The sequence below is a fragment of the Fonsecaea monophora genome (assembly GCF_001642475.1).
Source record: "Fonsecaea monophora strain CBS 269.37 chromosome Unknown Scaff66, whole genome shotgun sequence".
Taxonomy (NCBI): Eukaryota; Fungi; Ascomycota; class Eurotiomycetes; order Chaetothyriales; family Herpotrichiellaceae; genus Fonsecaea; species Fonsecaea monophora.
Genome location: NW_019173997.1, coordinates 1 through 21,737, shown reverse-complemented (window position 1 = coordinate 21,737; position 21,737 = coordinate 1). Strand labels below are relative to the sequence as shown.

Sequence of the window (21,737 nt, the reverse complement as noted above, 5' to 3'; positions counted from 1 at the left end):
CGGTTAAACTTTCTTCCGAATTCCGTAGGTTCGGCGCCCATGGCGAACCTCGGCATCCAAATTCCTGGATGGCGACTTTGAATTGCTCATCAAACCACTACCACCACTACTACCACTACCACTACCACACCCTACGTCAAAGCGCTCGAGGGATCGTCCTCGTCTGCAGCCGAGAGCGAACAATCCCCGATCTTTATCCTGTCTTTCTTATCCCATCTTATTTAGATATGACCTTTCCCCCAACACAGTGACCTCTGGTCTTGACTTACGTCCCCCACTCGCCCACCATGGCAGACGCTCTGTGCGGGCCCTCCAACCCGCTCCAGAACTTACAAAAGCACACCCAGGTAGATCGGACGCTGCAGCAAGATCGTCTTGTCGGTAACAGACAGTCGCCAGGGCAGGTGAGTTTGAAATCCCCATGTCCCTCTTCGAGTCGTCATTGACATGTGATATCTGTAGGGCTTCCGCACTGCCGACCCTCGCGCAGGATCACTCGACGCTGAGTTTCACGCCTTCGAGACCTCCACGCCGCACCCATTCCAGTTCCAGCAACCAGACCTCTTTCACCCCCAGCACCATGCCTCCCCTGCCCCGGCAGGGTGGGCTGCCGACTTTCAACGGCTCTCGATATCCCAGCAGCCTGTGCCAGCGGGACAGTTTCGTACTGAGGCGCCGCTAGTCAGGTCTACAACGCTCGGCGGATGGCAACAGGAGTTTATGCGCCAGCGGTCGGGAGCCGGTACTCCAGTTGCGCAAGGCAAACAAGCCGTACGGGATAGTCCACAGTTGAGCGGCGGCGGCATGTTCCAACAGCCAATGATGGATTATACCCAGCCCATGTTCCAATCGTACTCTGGCGGTTTCCAGCAAGAACCGCAGATGCAACAGTCTACGATGATGTCTATGGAACAACATGTCCAAGTTTCCGACGTGGATTTCGAAGCCGCGTTTGCGGACGCATTCGCCCATGCTCAAGAGATGGACCAACAACGTGCTTCCTCAGGACTTTCTTCAGACCCCAATGCCATGACTCCTGAGATGCAGCGACCGGACGGAGGAGAAACTGTGCGCATAGGCAGCGACGCCATCGCTTACCGCGAGAAAACAGAGCGTACGGCAGAAACAGACACGCGTGACGCAGATGAACTGGCTCGCACCGCAGGCCAGCTTCTTACAAGCGTATCACACGACAACAGCGACAAATTCCAAAACAGTCAGTTCCTGCAGCTGATGCGGAAAATCAGGGATCGAGAGGTCGAGGTACAGGGCGACGAACTTCAAGAGACGGGCAGATCAACGTCCAAATCGACGCCAGGACCGACACAAGAAGCTACGAACCAACAGTCGTCGCACTTTGAGTTCCCAGACATGGACGCCGTCTATGCGCCCACGAACACGAGCGATGCCTGGGCAGACTCGGAACTTGACCAGAACGCTCAGCACCGATACGCCGGGTCGTGGGACTACCCCCCGGCCAGCGCACCGCAGTGGAAGGCTGCGCCGGAAGTGACGGCGCACGACCCCCAGGTGCTCCAACGGTCGCCGTACACGACATACGGGTTTGACGATGACGAGCATCCCAGGGACTACGCTCTGTCGCCATTGCAGTTCGAGGCTCTCCACCCAGGCGGGAAATACTACCCAGACCAATCTCCGCGCCTTCGACGCGCGGCCCTCGACGCCGCAGCTGCAGAAGAAGCCGAGATGAGCGGTGCTATCCAAACTCCCGTCGAAGGTGGAAGCAGCAAAGACGCCCAGGGCGGCGGCGGTGATGGATCGAAACGGATCTCGGCCAGCGACTTTGACTACCTAGATTCCACCTGGTTCAATTTCCACAGGTGAAAACAATCATTGGTCGCGTTTGTTCCAGCCGTTGCCTTTTTTTTTCCGGCTTTTCCGACTTTTCCGACCTTTTCGCTCCCTCTCCACCCCCCTCTAACGGATCCTTCCCTCTGACAAACCATCATGTCCTAATCCTATTCCTATTCCGTTTCTATTTCCGTCTGCTTGGCGCGTCCCGCGGCCAAGCAATCGAGCCTTGTTCAGCGGAATTACATGGGCGTCCATGATGGAATTCACACACACACACCCACACACACACAAAGCGTGTCCATTATCACCCACCTACCCACCCACCAACCAACTAAACAGGTCTACCATCACACCGCGGAGTGCTTGTACAGATAATTTTCTTTTTTTTTTCTTCTGGTTGGCCAGGGGATCATCGAGACATAGATAAGAGAGGGAGGAGGGAGCAGGAGGAGGAGGAGGAGCAAGATGAGCGAGGCTTGGATTCGACCTAGGTCAGTCACTCAGTCATTCTCAGTCCTGTGCTTTTCGTTCGAGTCGTTCGTTTCTTGGAAAAGAAAAAAAAAGAACGCTCCAGCGTCGAGCTTCAGGGGCCCGGGAGGGGCATTCTTGATTCCACGGGACGAGGCACTGCTGCGGCCCCTGCCGCCGCTGCTGCTGTAGCTGCTGCAGTCACCGACGAAATAATGAAGGGACTGGAAAGTCAAGAACTGAGAATTGAATAAAGTAGAAAAACAACGCATCATCATCACCGGCAGCGGGCGAGATGGTATAAAGAGAAAACCTATTCGCGGTGACTCATTTCAGTTTTATTCCCAACTCGTCTATCCCTAGACATGACTGCCTTCGCTCCTGTGCTGCTCTGTCAATCCAATGTATCAATCATACGCCTTCGTGCTGTACTGCATACCGGAATCTATCATTTCGTCATCAAGGATAAGGACACCCGGCGTACGTCCCCCGGGAGCATTGCCTCATCGCCTAGAACGAACGCCCCAGTCCCCGTTCATTCCATCCCGCGGCGTAACCATCGACGCCTGCGACTCGCCACGTACATACATTTCGGATCTTGTCAAAATCAACATGATTGAATAGATATCGGACACAACTTCAACCGCCCATGGCCGCCGCGGCCGCTGCACCTGCGTCTCCTTCGGAAATGGCCCATAGCAACGACCAGTTCAGGACAGCAATGCTCGCCATAACCCACCAAACGGCGCCCACACAGTTCCCACCCAATCCCATCCCCAATCCCCACCCTCCGAGGGTAGGTCCCAGAGTCCTGGCTCCAGAAGAGACACTCTGTGCAAACCCATGAATTGTGCCTAATACGCTCGGGTGCGGTGTACAATTATTGATAAGAATCGTCGAGCCAGGCAGAGCGAACGTGCGGGCAATGACTTGGAAAGCCAACACCACTGTCAGTGCCGGCCAGACCAAGAATGCTTTGTTGGGGATAAGGGCCAGATATGGCATGATGAGATATGCGAGGACAGAAAAGGGAAGAAACCATCTGTAGCTCGGCAAGGTGCCTAGTTTCGAGTTGAGGGATGGGTAGAGGAGGATCTGAAGAGGGAACCCGATGATGCCAATGATGGCAGTGGCAAGGCCAACGCGGTCAGAGCTGAGGCCGAGGCCACCAGAGAAGAGAAACGGCAATCTTGCGTGGGCGTTGTCTGACCGGGGTGCTGGGAGGAACAGGAAGACCAACGCATTGAAAGCCGACACATGCATGGCCAGGAGGTGGTGGGCAAGCAGAGTAAGAATGACATTCTTTGTGAAGATTTGCCGGAATGATAGATTTGGTTTCCAGGAGGCCGGTTTGGTGCCCGTGGGTGTTGCGGCTGGAGTCCTTGACGACTCGGGGTCTCTGTCTTGCGGTGACAGATCGTCTTCATTAATATCCTGCAGCTCGACTTGATTGCCAATTTCAGAGTATTCATATTCCTGCTTGCCACGACGGAACAGGACCCGGGTCAGATACTTGCCTAGCTTTCGGCCATAATCCGGCCTGTCTTTCAACGCGACATGGGTTTCGTCCAAACCCAACACGAGGAGGAGAGCAGAGGCCAGGATGAACATGGAGCTCACCACGTTTGGGAGAGCGTAGGGAAAGGCCGTCATCCAGCCAACTCCATCCTTGCCACCAATCAAAGAACCTGGTCCAAAGACAGCAGGAAACGAGGATATTGGGTCTGCAAGGAAGCCGCCGAGGATCGGGCCGATAACGACACCTGGGAGGCATTTAGCCAGGAGCCAATATCGAGCTGGTTCATCTGACTTACCAATGTTAAAACACATGGGCAAAAGAAGGAATGCCCTCGACTGGTATCTGTAGAATTCAGTTAGATCATGGAATCCCTGAGGGAGGGTGAAGGCAGAAGAGGTACTTTTTCTCTTTGATAATCTCGCTGATCATGGTTCTCATGACGCCCACATTTCCATTGAGACAGCCAGCACATGCTCGAAAGAACAGTGCCTGGGCAAATGACTTTGAGAAGCCCACGCCAATACAACTGACACAAGTACCAAACAACCCTACCAGCAAGACTCTTTTGCGACCAATCCAAGGCGTATCAGCCGCTCGTCCCCACCAGACGGCTGTCACAAACTGCGCGGCTGCAAACGAGGCAGTGAGCATACCACCTTGACTTGCGATCGTGCTATCTGGAAGATTTGGGTCAAACGATCGAAGCTGGTAGAACAAGTATGCCGCAAGAGACCGTTCCGTCAATGGCTCCGAGAGTCGAGCAAAGGTCAGAACGGCCAATTGTCCCTTCTTAGGCAATGACATCCATGTCACCGGTCGATCTTTATCGGATCTGTCTGGCCGTCCATGAGCGGTGTTCTCGCTCGCTATGGGGTCTTCCTCTTCGTCTATAAATGAAGGTCGGCGAGCCGTGGAAGAGATGCCCGAGACCAGGCTCGGTCTGGCCGGGTGTTTGGTGGAGGGGCTGGCCGAAGCATGCTCCAGAAGGTCATTCTTGCCATCGAATTTCTCAAAATACTCTGTGCTTGAATTGGCTCCGTCGAGCGACAAGGCCACATCTGCAAAACGGGTATTGCTGCCCTCTACATTTTGCCTGGCCCGGTCGTCAGGAATATGTAACGGCGGTGAGGGCATTCGTTGGGGTCTGTTTCGGTTTCGGAGGTTATCATGTGGAGCACAGACTCGCCAATCTGGAAGCTTGTACGTGGTGCAAAAGGCTAAGAGATACACGACTAAGTCGCAGAGCAATACAACTAGTCAGCACAAGATATGGTCAGCAGGTAACGTGCAAACGTCGACTAAAACAAAGTGTGAGGAAATCGCCTTTTACAAAGTGAAGATGACGAAGGCAAGACGCAAAGACGGCAACTAATTGCGTGCAAGTGCGAGTCGAGGGCACTTTTTTCATGCCGCTCCACCCGACGGGAAGCGGCCGACGAGGCTGAACGGGCGAGGCTGGAGTGGCAAGGCTGGATTGGCAAGGCTGGCGATCCGCAAGGCTTTGCTATGTGCTCCCCTTTAAACGACCACAGATATCTGGGCTGTGGTTCTGTCATCAATGTTCAATTTACGTCAGAGATTTCTTCTCTACCCAAATCACAAATATCCTACCAAGTCACCTCCACCGCACCAATTCCGACCAAATCACTTATAACCATAGCCTTTCCAACAAGCCGGTCTTTCATTACATGTGTCCATCTATCACCCCCTTGGATCATCAATAAGTTCACTAATCACATGTCATCGTCAATCTGTCCTCTCATTCATCGCCAACTGCCTCCGGTCTGTCATCCTTGTATCTTTCGAACCTGTGTTGCCAGTACTGCTGGTCCTCCACACTCATGCCTAAAAATTCCCCACAGAATGCGCTCATGCTCTCATAAGGCCACTGAGAAGGGTATTTGTCGCATTCCCCCTTCGCGAAAGAGCTCTGCACGTCATCTGTAGGATTGGTGGGACCAGACGGCATTGTCCCCTGTGCATTCTTTTCCGCCACACGTACAACTCTTTCCAAAAGCGTCACCCATCGACTCAACACTTCTGCACTCATCGTGCAAGCGTGCTGGCGAAATTCCACTGTTGGCTTAATCTGTTTCCAAGTCGTGTTGTTGCGTGCTAGATTGACCAGATTCGCAAAATTGTACATACATCCCCTGTGTGGATTGCCGTGTTCATCGTTTGGTTGTAAGAGGGCCACCAGGTCAAAAATATTGCCGCCTTGTTTGAAGACAGCGTCTCTGATCGATTCGGGGGAGTATTGGATGGACCTCTGTGACAATTGCTTCCGTAGATACCGAGCGTTGGAGCTGACATTATCGGCTCCGGTGTACTTGGCCTCGAAAGCGAGAACTACTCGTTCGTTGCATTCCTCTAACTCTTCCTCTGATTGCTCGGGTGGTGGTTCGTAGGGGGCGTCGGGATCAAAGACTTCGTCGTCGATTGAGCCTCCATCTTCCACATCTTCGGGGGCTGACTCCAAAATTTGAATGCCGCAGCGACTTCGAGGGTGACACTTCGACAAAAGATCTTCGTGTAGGACAAGGATGTATGCCAAATGCTGAAGCAACAGTATGGGGATATCCTTGGCACTCGAGAAATTGAATCCGATATGGACATGAGCACTAGCCCAGACAGATTCAAGAATTGAAGTCTCCTTAGAGACTAGACCTCCAAGATATTTTTCGATTTGAGTGAAAGCTTCCCTTTTCCTCTCGAGTTCAAACACCGGCGAGATCATTTCCACTCCATAGCTATCCCATTTCGAAACATCATCCTCGGTGACTCCTTGAGAAATCAGATGGTCTCGTAGTTGACTTCGGAGCGCTCCAACAACAGTATGATCATTTGTCAAAGTCCATTCTGTGTAGTCTATTAGACTCGTTCGAAGTAAGGCTTTTTCGTCGGTGGAATTGTGGTTCGGCAGGGTGATCTTCGAAGCCTCATGAGAGTCTCGGTTGCATGGGTCAGGTTCTACCCATCCCACAACATTGGAAAGAAGGCCCTGTTTGTCAAGGCGGTCCTGAGCAATGAGGAGTGGCTCCGCGACGTATCGTCGTATCCATTGCTTTCCATTGCGTACTCTGCTGAAAAACATGCCCTTGTGGAGTTTCGAGTTGCACACTATGTCCGTCTCTGGAACGTGTAGTGCCCACGACGGGTGCCTCCATCGGCATTCGTAGGAAGGATTCGTGCCAATATTGTCGTGTTCGATTAGAGAGCGATGTTCGTAATCTGCCAGGGTTTTGATGATGTCGGCGTCCAAATTGTATTTTGATATGATGGATTCCAGCAGGTCTTCTCTGAAAGCCAGAACGAATTCAAGCTCAATACCAAAGTGTGTAGCACGGTTCGTGGCGTCAACGTTGCCCATACAGGGGTCAGTCGGACCAGATATCGACTTTTCGAAAGATGACTGAGATGGCGTGCGTTTGTTTCGGGTCGACTTGACTGCCGGATTGAGGGAGCAGCTTGGATATTGCGATCCATCGGGATTTGTTAAGCTACCCATGCTGTGTGTTAGAATTCTGATTAGCGATATGATGGCGGAGGAGAGACCGCCTTGTCTACCTTCAAGCTTGATGGTTAGGCACGAGTGTCCCTCTCGAGTTGAACGACCTCGAGAATTCTCCCCTTAGAAGAGAGAGGTGACGCTTCCGTCTGTGCGGTCGTGTCCAGCTGCAGCCGTGTTGCCACACTGAGTGCGCCCCTTGTTCGAACCACGACCCATTGGCTGTTTGCGGCGGTGCCATGGTTCTAGACCCGCAAGGGAAGCGATCCGTACAAGTATGCGCTGAACCAAAAGATGTGAAAGTAGATTATCGGACCAAAAAGTCTTTTCTCGACCAAACTTGCATATTTGTTTTGGTAGAGTTGAATTCTTCACCTTGGTGCGCTCGGACCATAGCATCCGTCCTGCAGCCCCTGTTGTGGAAGTAATAGAGGCAGGGGTCCATTTTTCAGAGCCAAATTTTCAGGCTGCCTTTCTTCGGCGGTACTAGCCAGGATCCATCTGAAAGGTGTGTTCTGTTCTGGGTGTGGCTGTCATCTATTGGCGTGATTCTACCGTCTGAACAGATCTCCGGGAAGTAGGGGGTTGAAGTTGGAGTGCTGAACCTGGGTCAGCGCAATGAACTGCGGACCGTGGAAAATGGTAGACATGCTGTCCCTGGAGAATAACAGCGAGGATATATTCTCCATCTCTTGGTGGAGAATATGGGAGGAACAAGTCAGATCAATGATCAAGACATGAGATGCTGCATATCGAGCCTTGGGGTGAGCATAGGGCGGCGTCACTTTCCTTCCTGACGGGGTGGATCACCAAGTAGTTTTCCCAAACCTTGGGGACTGGCAGCTTTTTGCTGGAAAACTGACCTTTTACAGACCGCGGACGTTTTACGCATCTACATCACCCACAAAAGAGTGCCACACTCTCCTTGACCTTCCAGCACTCTTGTTGTCATTTCGCGAAAACGATAACCCTACCAGCGTGACACGATCGCCGGCAGCAAGTCCACCCCAGTCCGATTGATCAGACCTCAATTCTTCTGTTCTGCAGTACTTCTTTTCACACCCGTTTCCACTCAGAGGCTGCAGCACGAAACCATCCTCGAAAATGTCCCTTGTACACCTCGCAAACACCTGCTCCCATCTCCAGAATGCCTCGCGCGCTCGGTTAGGTCTGACTTCCATCCCGGACACAAAATTCCACCTAAAACTTATGCTCGCACTACAAAACTCGGGCTTCATTTCAACCGTCGTGCGCGGAGGCCCAACACCACCCCCGGCACACAATCTATTATCTCATCCTTCCTCGTCCGACCCATCACACCCTGTTGAACCCGTCACACGGCACAACGTTGCCTCACGTCGTCTGTGGCTGGGCCTAAAATACTGGAACTCGGAGCCAGTGATCGAAAAGATGGAGCTTGTCTCTAAGCCGACGAGGCGGATATGGATGGACGTGGCAGGCTTAAGGAAACTTGTGTTGGGGCAAAAGAGCGGGTATGTCAAGGGCATGACGCGCCCAGGGGAGTGCATGTACGTCAGCACGGACGCTGGGATTATGGAGGCAAGGGAGTGTGTGGAACGCAAGATTGGAGGGATGCTGATTTGCCGGGTGCGATAACCACGGCCGAAGAGAAAATCGATGTGGTTGACTGATAGAAAGAGATGGGTGCCGGAGGTTAGTACAACATTCTTCTGTGGTCTGGCCATTGTGGATACGTTCAATCCAGAGTGCCCGTTTCCCCAAAGAATTGGAAAAGCAGCTGCACTTCCACCAGACTCGGAGAGCCAGCGTCATGGTCGGCCGGCTTGGGATATCCTGCTCAACCTCAAAAAGGATGCGCGGAGAAAAGGGTCTTTGGGGGGAGAGAGCACCATCACAGGAATGGCAGAGCAATAACAGCGAGCCTGGCGTGGCTGTGAAAGGAAGACAGCCCGAGACTGGGCGAGGCTCAATAGCAGCCAACCAGGAAGGACAGAGATCGGACGACGATAATACGTGTTTTTCGACTCGGATTTTCAACAAGGACCCTTCATCCCCAACACGACTATGTTCATGGTGGAGGCAACCATGTCTATCAACGCAATCGAGTCTCACCTGGAAAAGGCGGTCGCCCAGTACTCATACGGCGCTGGCTCTCCTGGTTTCTCAACATCTTCTTCTAGTTTTCAGCGCCTCCTCTTCTTTCTTTCAAGACTTCTGCTCGCACGGCCAAATAAACTTCTCCCGCCACCCCATTCTCAACATACTCGCATGTATTATGTCGGCTATGTATGTACATCTAGATATCTCTCTGTATAAAAATCCAAAAACTTCCAGACCTACAAAACAGACCTACGTACGTAGAGTCTACATACACAGGTAGACGTATCAAGCCTACTTCGGTACACACGTCTTGAACACCGCACCTTTGAATCAACGCACACAACAATTTATTTTGTCTAGAAACAGAGCCCCCCTCCCAGTCGACTGACTGACTGACTGTCGGGTCTCGTCTTTGGATTGTAGTACAAAAGCAGATGTTACCTCTCGCGATGCTGCTGTGTCTGGTCCCATCTGGAGGCTGCCCACTGTCTGTCTGCCACAGCAGTTACTGACCTTTATAGCAACGCACGAGAAAAAACTTTGTTCCTTCTTCTGTCCCCATATGTCTTCGAGGTGCAGAGAGAACAAAAAAGGCTCCAACCTGATCCCTAATTCCTGACTGGGTTGAAATTACAGCATAACCCCTTCTGGTGACGATGAGTCGCCGCCTATTGCTCTCCTTCTTCTTGCTCTCCTTCAGTCTCATAATCAAACTCCCTGGGCAGAGGCGCATCTTCCACTCCCTCTTCATCCTCGTCGATGGCTGTCAAAACACCTGCCGCTGCCGCTGCTCCAGCGCCCACACCCGCGGCTGTATCCTGTCCTGTCCTCTGGCCAACGGGTGTCTGGGGAAGCTGAGCTCCTTCGCCTAGGGATTGCCCTCCCGTCGGTGCCCTTGCGGGAGCCTCAGTTTTGCTGACCAACAAGGGGATGATTTCCCTCTCCTTCTCCGGCTCAGTATCGAGCACAACCATCACACCACCTGTGGGCCGTTTGACAGGCTGATATCGCTGATCCGGGAATGTCAGATATTTCAGCTGTGCAGGCAACACCCGCGACATGTTGCTGATATCATAGCCAATCTTCTCTTTCTCTGCTCTTTTCTTCCCCTCTCCATGAGTCTCGCCCTCCTTTTTCTCCCCGTCCTCCTTGGACTTCTCCTTTTCCTTGCCTTCAGCATCATCCTTGACTGCAGAAGTCCCACCGACCTCATCAGTATCCATCTTGTCCCCTTTCTCAATCTTGGGTGTCACAGGCGTCACGGTATCGACGTCCATACTGTCTCTTCGTTGCTGTCGCTCCTTCCTTGCCGCTCGTCTCTTTGCTTGCGCCGTGGTACTCAGTACAGCCGTCTTGACTTTCTCAGGGGCTTCGTCAGTTTTTGCTTGTTGCTCTGGGGGATAGTCGAAGAGACTAGGTCTGGTGTTGCAGTGAAATTTGAATACTGGAGCTTCAAGCTTCTGGTCCACGCCGATCACAGCGGTCGGTGTCAATGACAACGAGAAGAAATGTGTCAATGGGAACCAGTACCAGTATTGTGTGAATACTACAGCACCAACAATTCCCACCATGTTCAAGTTGCCAGTCTGGGTTTGCAGGCTGATCGTACAGTTTCGCCCACCAGCGTCAAGAATGCCCATGGCGATAGCGCAGCCAAATTTGCACATTGCATCCTCGTGCCGGTCGCTAATAATCTTGAGCATCGCTTTGCGAATGCTGCCAACCTTAGGATTCAGTGCGTCGTTCTGCTGTATCAACACCATGGCAAGGGCGATGAGAGCTCCCTGGCGTACAAAGTCGGTGGGATCCTTCAGCATGGGCTCGAGCAAGTCAATAGCTTCAGCAAGACCCGTGCCCGCACAAGAGATACCCAGTGCCATGGCGGCACCATATCGGACGTGTGGATTGTAGGACTCGGCAAGCAGCTCCACCATTCGAGGAACACTGGTATGTTTTCGGAACAGGATGAATCCCAAGCTGAGGACGGCAATTCGGCGAACGTCATCACTGACATCACTGACGGCTACATGGAGCAGCTTTCGAACGGCCTTGTTGCTGCCAGTGCCGACGTAAGCCATGGCAATCGTCAAGATGCCACCATACCTCATTGTAGGATCGGTGTCGTTGAGAAGACCTTGGATGAGCTCATCCGCGCCTTCTTGTCGGCCGTACATGATCAAGGCCATACCGACTGCGAGACCTCGGACGATTTTCTCGTGTTGAGTGTCGTGGGCATGTTGGATCATGTCTGACAAGACTTTGGTGTTGCCCGAGCCGAGCATGACGAGGCCCATTGCCAGACCCACAGCCTCGCCATTGATGGCAGAATCAGACCAAAGCACATTTCTCAGGTCTTCGAATATCGTCTCATCGCCCGAGGCCATTGCTGCAACGCCGAGGCCAAGGGCACCTCCATGCTGCACAACCTCCTCGGTGGCTTCCTTGAACTTCTCCCGGATAAAGTCGACAGCCTGTCCTTTGTGATTGGCACATAATAATCCATAAGCGTACAACGAGCCACCTTGGCTGTATGGAGAATCGTGAGAAGTGGCGGACCCACTCGGCTTAGGGAGGTACGGGCTTAGCAAACGATGGGCTTGCTTGATATTGCCCTGGTGGATGACACCAAAGACTGCGGTGGCAGTAAACTTCGACCAATTGGTAGCCTTGCCCAGCCACTCCAAGTTGTTGCGGAAGAAGGTATCGGTTGCAGTTTTGGCATGCATCAGCCCAGCGCACAGAGTGACGGCGGTGTGATATATAGAGTAGCGCGCTTCCAGACTGTCTTTGACCTTGTTCAAAATCGATAAATCAACCCGATTCGACTTGTGCAGGAACTCGACGTTCAGATGTATTGACGTGAGGCCATCCAAGATATCTCTAATCTTCTCGACTGCATCCCGCTGCTCAGGGTTCGACAGCTTGGGTTTTTCAGAGGGCGCCGGGGCACCTGCGGAACTCTGCAGTTCTTGGTGTAGTTGCTCTTCCGTCTTGGCCTGGGTATCGGTTTCCATCTTGTCACCGTCTTCAGGCTTTGGATCTTCCTGCGGTAACATATCGGCAAGCTCTTCCCGAACCTTTCGGAGGAACTCTTGTGTGCTATTGTCGTAGAGATCAAAGGAGATCTGGTATGCCACAGCCAGTGAGCGGGCGTCCCCCTTTTCGATCAATTGTCTCAAGATGTTGGAAGCCATAGAATGCTGGTCGAGATAAACCACACATTTCGCGATGGCAAAGTAGTCAGGGGAGGGGATTTCGTTGAGCAGTTCCAAGATGACCTTGAGGATCTCATTTCGCAGACCTCGCTCTTGTACCACGCTCATACAGATATCCAACACATATTCCATCAGCTCTTCGCCCTTCTTTGTGGCGTCGCCGTTTTCTTTTCGCTCATCTTCTGCCGCTCGTTTGATCACGCGACGTAGAATGTCGAGATTGCGTCCCTCCAAAGCAATTCCCACGACTTGACGATATCTCTTTTCTCGAAAGCATTTCTCGAATAGAGACTCTATGACTCGCGTAAGGGCTTTCTGAAGACCGCGCTCTTGAATGATTCGCTCGGGCGACCCAACCTCGCCGAGCTCGACGCCGGCCTGGGTAGGATCGAAGGTTACGGTGTTCTGCCTGGACAGAAGGGACTTTGACGGGAGAACAGACTGCGAAAACGGCGTGACGGGGGATGTTAGGCTGGCAGACATGCTGGCGGCGCCATCTCCTCCTTGACTAAATGCTGTGTCAAGTTGGGGTTGGCTGGCACTATTGGCGGCAGCCAGCGTCGGATCCCGGCTGGCGGACAGGGCAATGAATGTATCTACACATTTGGAGATTATGGTGTCTTCAAACTCGCCAGGGTCGTCCAGTCTGAAGTACTTTCCGGCACCGAGGGCAAAGGCCATGGACTCATTATATTCTTGAAGGTGGTAATACACTTTGGATGCGACGATGGCGGCGAGCTCGCGCTCCGGAAAGGAATCATCTTCATAAAGCGCTTCACTGTTGCGGCAGTATTAGTATCGCTACCAAGCTGGTGAACAACAGTGGAAGGCACATACATCTGTCCCACGGAATCGGCAAGCTCAGTCCATAGCAAGTCAACCTGGCTGTCGAGCTGCTTCAGAGCAAAGCTTCTGAGCTCCGGATCGGGTTCTGACAAGAAGCCGACGAGACCGGCAGCAGACACCAACCCAACCATGGTTGTTGAAGGGCTGTTGCGTAGCGCGGGCAGAGCAGGATGTGATGCTCGGAGAAGTGTTGATCAGTGCAACGGAAGGGGGACAAGGCGCAACACAACTAAGAGGGAGGAGTTCGGGAATCGAAGGAGTGAAGATGGTCAGGGAGAAGAAAGTCTAGTGTACAGGAGCAGGAGATAAAGAGAAATCAGAGGAGGGATGGGTGGATGTCGAGCGAGAGGAAAGCGAAAGAGAAAGGATTCGCGCAGATGCAATTGACGTGTCTGCAGGCGATGGCTCGATGGCTTCGCAGTTTGCATCACCTTCTGCAGCCTGGAGTTATGGCTGCTTAGTCACGTCAAGATCACGTGCCGTGTCATACCCGTAGCCTCGTCTCCTTCCAGTCCCAATCCCCAGTGTCAACACTTTCATCGTAACATAGCAACTAGGACGGTGTTCTATAGTATTACAAGGGTATCGAAAGGAGAAAGTGAAACATATTTCTCATGTCTCTCCAAAACCTCCCAGAGCTTACTTCCAGCTTGACCAATTCCAATCACATCCCATCCTCACTTGGTCTGTCTTTGCAGTGTCCCTTCCCGGCATAATATCCTGACATTATCCACGAAACCTCTGACGAGCTTTTCATACTTGTTGGGTTGATCGGCTTTGAGGCTCGCAATCTCGATCCGAATCTGCTCCGTGCTGATCTCGACCTCCAACTCGTGCTCTTTCACGGGCGTGTTGGGATAACTCACTTGGGTCAAGTCAATCTGGTATGCCAAGTGCCTATAGCTCATCCGGTCCTTCTTTCTATCGCGGCCTCCTTCGGTCATCTCGGTCAGCCAATTTGGATCTCCCTCCCACGGACTTTCGATTGAGATCGAGATTCGATAGTCGAAATCAGCCCGAGGATTGTAGACTTCCAGGTCTGCAATCCGGGACTTGATGATCTGTGCCTTGACCGTGTTCGTTTTCTCGTCAATCGTTCTCCGCACTCGAGGGGTATGTCGAGGATTAAGCCATGTCACCATGGACGGTGGCAGATTTCTCCGACCCACTTCTGTCAGCTCGTAGAATTCGTCGTACTCATGCGGGTGGCTGTAATCAACTCTTGGTGGTTCTCCGGAGGCCTGAGATGCGCGGTAGGACTCCCAGACGAGGTCGTTCAGAAACTTGTTCATAGCTTTGTGCTGAGCCTTGATTCACCATTAGCCACAGAACATTGCAGGAGAAACAGCATCTTAAAAAATACATACCATATCCATGGAACTCTTAAAGCTCGTCTTGCTCCGAAATTTGTCTTTGTTGAACACAGTCTCCGTTTCCACAGGTAGATTCAACCGATAGCTCGCCTGCTCGTCGAAAATCATGCCGACCTTGGCTTCGATCTCAAACACCGCCCCGCCAGCAGGGGGTTCAGCGTTGCCGATAACGAAATAGATCCAATCACAGACATGTCTGGTAAGATCATCGTATGGTGCATCGCCAGTGATTGAGGGCTCCCATCGAGGTCCCCCTGGTGGTGTCGCAGTGTGATTTTGTACTTGCCCATTGACAGCCTGCGACCCCACAGATTCCTTCTTTGTAGGCATATCATTCCTGGGCGACCCAGGGGTCTTGGGTGTGCCAGCCTGCCGTGATGGACTCCAGTTTACTGGCTCCCCGAACCTCAAAGGCAAATTACGACGAGCGCTCTGCGCCCATATAGGGATCTCATCACGCCGGGGTCTCTTTTTAGGGGGCAACGGCGTCGCTGCAACATCGGACAAATAACTTGCAGATCGTTTCAAGGACGGCTGAGGCTGAGCATTTGCTGAAGGACTCTGTTGTGCGGGTAGGTATGAGTTGGTCAGTTGGGGTGTTGAATTATATTGGTTGGGAGCACCGGGTCCAGGGCTCGGGCGGGTATCCGGATACGACGCTCCAGATTTGGGCTCAATTGAAGCGGAAAAGGATTTTGGCGTCGTCTCATGACTCTGGTTTTCGATATTGCGATCTGGTGTGGTGTGAAGTTGAGCATTTGAGTTGGAGTTGATGTTGGGGGCCCGATTAGGCTGAGCGTTAGACTGAGGATCGGACATGGGCTCCTGGTATCGCCCAACACTCTGCTGCCGACTTGGAGGAGGCTTGGGAATCGTCTTGGGGCTGACGCTTTCGATGCTCCGTTCGCGTTCACGCAAGTCCCCAGAATAAGTCCTTTGTACGCTCCCACTGGCGCTCCTGGAATGTTCCGCTTGCGGGTAGGGCGGCTGATTATATTCCCTGCTCTGCACTGAACCAACGGAGCCAACAGATGATCTTCTCACGCTTTCGTGGCCATGGGACGTCGGGCGATGAGGATGAGGTGATGGTCGAGGATAGGCAACGGGCGGACCGAGGGGAGTTACTGGAGGTGGGTGAAACTGAGCCTGAGGTGAAACGTGCCTCTGCTGGGCATGTGCAAGGCCGTTTGCGGAAATGTAGTCTTCTCTAGGCGTAGGAGACTGGGCGCTCAGGGAAGGGTGTGCGCTCGAATGATGATATGTGGTGGCAGAGGAAGGCGTTGCGCTCTGGTAGTGGTGGGCGGCTCCTGGAGTTGGTGGGTAAGGCGCAGACGGAGACGGTGAAGGAACAAAGGGAGACTGATACGGATGCGAAGGTGGAATCCCTTCACGCGGAGTGTGTATCTGTCCATGCGGTCCTGGACTCTGCGCATAGAAGGATTGCCCGGTTGCGCCGGGCGTCGAGCCTGACGCGGAGGCCGAATTTTGTTGTTGTGGTGACTGCACAGCAAAATAGGAGCCGTTTGCAGAGGTGCGGTATTCATTTGACGGGAGTGGCGGCGGCGGTTGCTGATACGACGAGGACGACGAGGGCAATGGAGGGCGCTCGAGGGGAGGATGAGACTCGTACGAGGGGCTGTGTTCATAGGACGATTGTTGGGTGTGAAGTCGCGGCGGAGGGTGCGGTTGAGGTTGATGGTGGTGTTGGTGTCGCTGTGTCGAGGAGTCGTTTAGCATCGACTTCAGGTCCATGACTGCCCCCAATATTGCTTCTGGCGTGAAGCTGTGTAACAGCGCGTGGATTTGGCCATCAATTAATCACTTGTCCAGGGGTGGACTCGTCGTTTGTCGCTGGCGCAGGATGTGTGCAGTGCCAGCGGGTATGGAAGAGGGAGGTCAGGATTTCTCTCGACTGCGGCGCGCGACTGGCCGCATGCCAATGCCACCTTCCACCCTTCCAACAACTCTTAGGAACCTTTCCCTGGTAGAAACCTCCGCAGACTCCCAGCAATGTCCACCACCCATCAACGCCTACTGCACAATTGTTACACACCTCTAATTCAGCCTTCAGATCTGGGGTTTCACTCGTTGAATTTCCTTTGCTATGCTTTCTCTGTCTAATGCTACAGGTCTCGCGCAGTGCAAACAAAAAAGGGGTATCGAGATGAACTAATGCATCGCTGATTGACGCCATGCTCATGTGCAACGTCTGTTCTACAGGGGCCCTCTTCGCCTGCTAATGTTTGACATTTCCACAATATGACCATCTGTACCGGAGCCGTCAAGTGTGTTGGAGTACGTGCGAGTCATAATCAACCCTTCCCCCAAAAGATCCTGATCGACGCCGACCTGCGGTGACAGGTACGGCGTCGTTCGTGGCGTCGTGATGGAGAAGGTCGGTCTTACTGAGATGTTCCCCAGGCTCACGTTACGACGGACTTTCAACGGCGGCGGCAGTGTCAATGCGTTGTCGCTCGTCATTGGGGACTCGATGCTCAGACTGCGCCTCCTCAAGAACGAGGGACGAGCTGAGCGACCACGACCTGGTCGGCCCTTGCTGCTGGATCGTTTGTGCTCGCGAGCCGCTCTAGCCTCGGGTCCAAAATTAACTCTGTCCCGCAGAGTGTGAATGGCCTGGATCAGAGCCAGCTCGATCGCGACACAGTTCTTGATGCGGCACATGCGCGGCCACGTCGCTCGTTCCCCTGCAACCGTCGCTTCCACCATGAACTCCGGCGTAGGGTTCATCATCATACTAAGGTACTCGCTTGGTTTGATCTCTGGCAAGACGTTAATGTCGCCAGTGTATTGTTGATTGAAAAGGGAAGCCCATCTGTACAATCCCTGAGGAAAACCGAGGTCTGAGAGTTGTTGTGCGCGATGTATGATTTCCTCTTTGAACAGCTCCTTGGCTGCTTGAAGGGGACTCCGAAAAGGCATGGGTGCTGCGGGTTGTTTGCCGCGAAACACCTCCTCTTGATCCAGAAAAATCCTGACATGCGGATTGACTTGTGAGACAATGAAGAAATTGACGTTGAACATTTCCGATAACTTCCTCATGGGAATATCGTGGTCCAGGGACCCATCCACAAACGTCTGCTGAGCATTTTGCATCCACAGCTTTTCTTCCTTGGTGATGGGGTCTTTCTCATAGATGTTGGCACGTGGGAAAACATTAGGGACAGCACAAGATGCGCAAACGGCAGACCAGATGAACACGTCAGGGGCAGTCACGAAGTTCAATAATCGTGGCTCGGCGTTCCCTGCACTGGATACGCAGATGTTGAGGATCCGGCCGGTCTTGTAGCGTGCTTCTCGAAAGGTGATGTCGCCCAGCCACGACTTCATGACCCGCTTCAAGTTGTCCATTTCAAAGAAAGCGCCGGTTCGCAGAAAAGTACGAATCCTTTGCGCGAGCCACCCCACCCTCCCAGTGCCTGGAGGGTCAAATACAGCCAGGTCTGAAAACGGGAAATGGTCAAGAACTTCCGCCATGCGTTCATCATTGCTGCTGCCCACGATGCCGGCCACGATGCTTCCTGCTGAGGCTCCTGAAATGATCTCCGGTAACAACTCTGCCTCCCAGAGTGTCTTGACAACGCCGATATGCTTCATGCCCAGAAGTGCTCCGCCCGATAGAGTCAGTGCTGAACGCCCAAAGAACTTCAATGCGTCTTCTAATGATTGCTGGTGGTGTCGGATTTCTGCTGTAGGGATATCGCTGTGAATGCTGGTTTCCGTAAAGGTCTCGATGGCCTCTAAAACGGTGTTGATGTAGTCGTCTATCAGGAACTTGGTGCCGAACCATGAGTGTTTATAGAGTCGCGACATATTCATGCCACCCAAATCACGACTGAGCCCTGTTCTGAGGAGATGTTGCATGGCATTCAGGTCCTGGTCTACCACGGCGTTCTTCAATCGGATGACTTGGCTCTCGATCACATCGGGATTGTACCCAGGCTCAATGGACTCCTTCTCTTTCTTCCATGCCTCGTGCCCTTGTAGGTTGTCCAAGTCAATAGTGCAGTTCTCGTACTCGGCCAAAGTCTCCGCATCGTGCATACGTCTGAGCAAAGCTTGTTCGTGTGTCTCCGGGGGTCTCCTGCTGTATCTGGCTATCTCTTCGGCCAGTTTCTGCAGTCTCTTGCTCGGGGAGAGCAGCTTGACCGCGTCGGCGTACAAGCCGACACATGACCAGAACAGCGGAGTATGCACTGGGACGACGGATAAGAGGATGGCCATGTTGATGGTGAGGTCGTGGCCATTTGACCATCAAAAGGCGTGATCTAGGACGGTGGTGTGAGGGAGGCAATAGAAATACAATCTGCAGTCTAGGTGAGTAGTTAACAGCAAACGACGGTGATGACAGGAAGGCGGAATGGTCGGTCCTGCTGTTGAATCAGAGTAAGGGCTGTGTCATCAAGTATGGTGTTGGCCACTTCCATATGGGGGGGGCGGCTGAAGTTGAAGCGTGTGACCTGGTCTCGTTGAAGATCTCCAAAACAAGATATACTGGAGAGCGTGGGAGAGTAAGAGATCACCAAACCAACCAACGTATGCCAGACGGTGGCAGATGATACGACTCGAATCGCAACTCAGGCCGGCAGAAGACCGAAATGTCGGTAGCCGAGTGCTTGTAAGGAAGCCAGACACCCACAAAAACGTTGGGAGAAAGCGAATGACATGATGGTGCAGAAAAACAAAGAACGGATTCGTGGCATCAATAAGATCCGTCAGGTACTTCTCGGTACCTCGTACATCGAGCTGATTGAGTTATCCACGGGTTCACGGACAAGAGTAGATGGTGGCTGGCGATGATGGTGGGGCGAACTATGACATCGACAAAGCGCAGTCAACAGTCGACGGAAATGGAAACCTTGGGAAACCCGCAGATGTTTCGTATCCAGGAACCTCGTGCCCGCTGCACAGCTAGGAAGAGCTGGAAGAGGTACCAACTCAGTGTCTACCTATTATTGCCACCTATCGACCGATTATTACACAGTCAATCAACCATTCCTCCGTCAACGTCTCCCGCACTCATCATCATTCACTCCAACTTCCCGGGGAAAGGTCCAACAACCTGGAGAAAAACAGGTCACGCTCTCATCCTTCAGCTGCGGACGCCCCACGGTCTCACCAGATGATTGGCATTCCTGTCATGGACTCATGAATGAGGGTGTCCTGTTTTCTTTTTTCACAATTGAGCGCGTGATGTATTCCCCCTTGTCAAGTCGTGTCAGTCTCGTCGAATAAGAAGCACAACCACAACTGGGCCCAGTTGCAAGGCACTGCGCACGATCTCCTTCACATGCAAATTCCCGGATTTTGTCTTTGATGCTTCGGGTTCCTGACAAGCACAGCAGTCCCTGCGCTGGCAACCTGACATGCAGTGCATGCCTCCCCCTTGCTCATCTCGACCCTTGATCTCGGCCCTGGATTCTAGCCTTCACCGCCACCATCTCCCTTTCTGTCAAGCGTCCATGCCCAACCAGCGGTGTGGTACTCTTTATCCCTTGTGCGCGTTCAATGCACGGCATGAGGCTGGCTTCTGCTGCACGATCGGCTTCAACCGACCCGCACATCCACCCTAAGCAAAAGGTGGACACGAGCATGTGCTCCTAAGCAACCTCTCGAAATCGTACGACACTCGAATTGCACATGCGTCTCGCCAATTGTTGCCGTCTGCCCTTTGCCAATCAGATAAAGAAGTTCCCAGCATCCAAGGCCTGTAATAGGACATTCCTTATTGGAGAATCGGGACTTCTCTCGAATGCCTCTTAGACGTCCAACTGGGCGTTTCGGGATCACACTAAACCACATTCCGTCCTGCATTCATGTTGCTCTCTTCATCCTGCTGCAAGGTGGCTGGTTGTTTCTTCTGGAGTTTCTAGATGCCTCACAACGACATCCCTTGCTCCAGTTCGGTCTGGAGGTGCACTCTGTCCCAAGGAGTCCAGGAACTCGGCAAGACCGTGTCGAAGCCGGACAACCCCCTCTGCTTCATGCCAGAAGTGGCCTGTGTCTGCGCTGACCGTGACAACTCGAGAACCAGGCTGTGATTGTAGATCCTGTGTCCACCGCTGCAACTTGGCTGCAGACGTGAACCCGTCGCGTGTGCCGTAACAGCAGCAACACGGGTACACCGTAAGCTCGTAGAACTCTGGTGTTGGGGAATGAGTGATCTCGCGGGCCTTCCGAGTAAATCTGAGCTTTGAAAACATCGTCGTGAACCCTGCAGCCGTCGACAATATCGGGGATATGAGGACATACGCCACCTCTGGCAGAATCGGGACGGATTCCACCGCTGGAGCTTTTGTCGCCGATGGAACCGGGCTGCTGGGCTGGTGCGGGCTGATCATCTTGCGACGAATCCGGTCCACACTCTGTCTGATTCTCTCCCCGTCGACGCTTCTCCTAGAGTTTTCCCGACTGACTCGTCGACCGGCAGTGTCTGACTCGTAGCCTCCCATCATCATCACCACACCGGGACCTGTCTTCGGTGCCGGCTCCCCTGCTCCACCACGGGCCCGCGGTATCGTCAGCGTCGCCGACCCGGAATGCATGTCTAGATAAGCCTGTGCGTCCTGCGACAGGTCTACAGCTCGACGGCTGATCTCGCTCTCGGCCGAGTCTGGCGCCGGCGAGCGAAACAGGTCGCTCACAACGTCCACCCCGGGCAGATGAGACGCGATCATTGCTCCGTACGAATACCCTCCGAGGACCAATACCGGTTTTCCCGCTCGAGCGGCGTCCTCCCCGGGTGGTCGACGGAAGATGGCGTCGATGTAGCACAGCACCAACCCATAGACCGACACGTAGTCGCCCAGCTCTGGCTTACCCGTCCAGGAGGTCCTCCCCGCCGAGCCAGCAGCACCTCTCGAGTCACAGTCAGTGTGGGGGTCGGGGTCGGG

At 53.1% G+C, this 21,737-nt stretch overlaps 7 protein-coding genes across 7 annotated transcripts; 2 read left to right on the top strand and 5 right to left on the bottom strand.

Annotated features, from left to right (window-relative positions):
- Window positions 1-287: 287 nt before the first annotated feature.
- AYO21_07991 (hypothetical protein) lies at window positions 288-1,845 on the top strand (the record flags this gene model as incomplete). The annotated part of the gene is made up of 2 exons (XM_022657941.1): window positions 288-404; window positions 463-1,845. 2 exons carry the CDS (start codon window positions 288-290, stop codon window positions 1,843-1,845), a joined length of 1,500 nt encoding a protein of 499 aa, XP_022509700.1.
- Window positions 1,846-2,922: 1,077 nt separating this feature from the next.
- Window positions 2,923-4,936, bottom strand: AYO21_07990 (hypothetical protein; the record flags this gene model as incomplete). The annotated part of the gene is made up of 3 exons (XM_022657940.1): window positions 2,923-4,046; window positions 4,098-4,144; window positions 4,203-4,936. The coding sequence occupies 3 exons, from the start codon at window positions 4,934-4,936 to the stop codon at window positions 2,923-2,925; spliced, it is 1,905 nt and encodes a 634-aa protein (XP_022509699.1).
- A 625-nt stretch (window positions 4,937-5,561) lies between these two features.
- AYO21_07989 (hypothetical protein) lies at window positions 5,562-7,310 on the bottom strand (the record flags this gene model as incomplete). The annotated part of the gene is made up of 1 exon (XM_022657939.1): window positions 5,562-7,310. The coding sequence occupies one exon, from the start codon at window positions 7,308-7,310 to the stop codon at window positions 5,562-5,564; it is 1,749 nt and encodes a 582-aa protein (XP_022509698.1).
- A 1,104-nt stretch (window positions 7,311-8,414) lies between these two features.
- On the top strand, window positions 8,415-8,927 carry AYO21_07988 (hypothetical protein; the record flags this gene model as incomplete). The annotated part of the gene is made up of 1 exon (XM_022657938.1): window positions 8,415-8,927. One exon carries the CDS (start codon window positions 8,415-8,417, stop codon window positions 8,925-8,927), a length of 513 nt encoding a protein of 170 aa, XP_022509697.1.
- Window positions 8,928-10,060: 1,133 nt separating this feature from the next.
- AYO21_07987 (hypothetical protein) lies at window positions 10,061-13,584 on the bottom strand (the record flags this gene model as incomplete). The annotated part of the gene is made up of 2 exons (XM_022657937.1): window positions 10,061-13,385; window positions 13,445-13,584. 2 exons carry the CDS (start codon window positions 13,582-13,584, stop codon window positions 10,061-10,063), a joined length of 3,465 nt encoding a protein of 1,154 aa, XP_022509696.1.
- Window positions 13,585-14,130: 546 nt separating this feature from the next.
- On the bottom strand, window positions 14,131-16,578 carry AYO21_07986 (hypothetical protein; the record flags this gene model as incomplete). The annotated part of the gene is made up of 2 exons (XM_022657936.1): window positions 14,131-14,760; window positions 14,821-16,578. 2 exons carry the CDS (start codon window positions 16,576-16,578, stop codon window positions 14,131-14,133), a joined length of 2,388 nt encoding a protein of 795 aa, XP_022509695.1.
- A 462-nt stretch (window positions 16,579-17,040) lies between these two features.
- AYO21_07985 (hypothetical protein) lies at window positions 17,041-19,068 on the bottom strand (the record flags this gene model as incomplete). The annotated part of the gene is made up of 1 exon (XM_022657935.1): window positions 17,041-19,068. The coding sequence occupies one exon, from the start codon at window positions 19,066-19,068 to the stop codon at window positions 17,041-17,043; it is 2,028 nt and encodes a 675-aa protein (XP_022509694.1).
- Window positions 19,069-21,737: the final 2,669 nt, after the last annotated feature.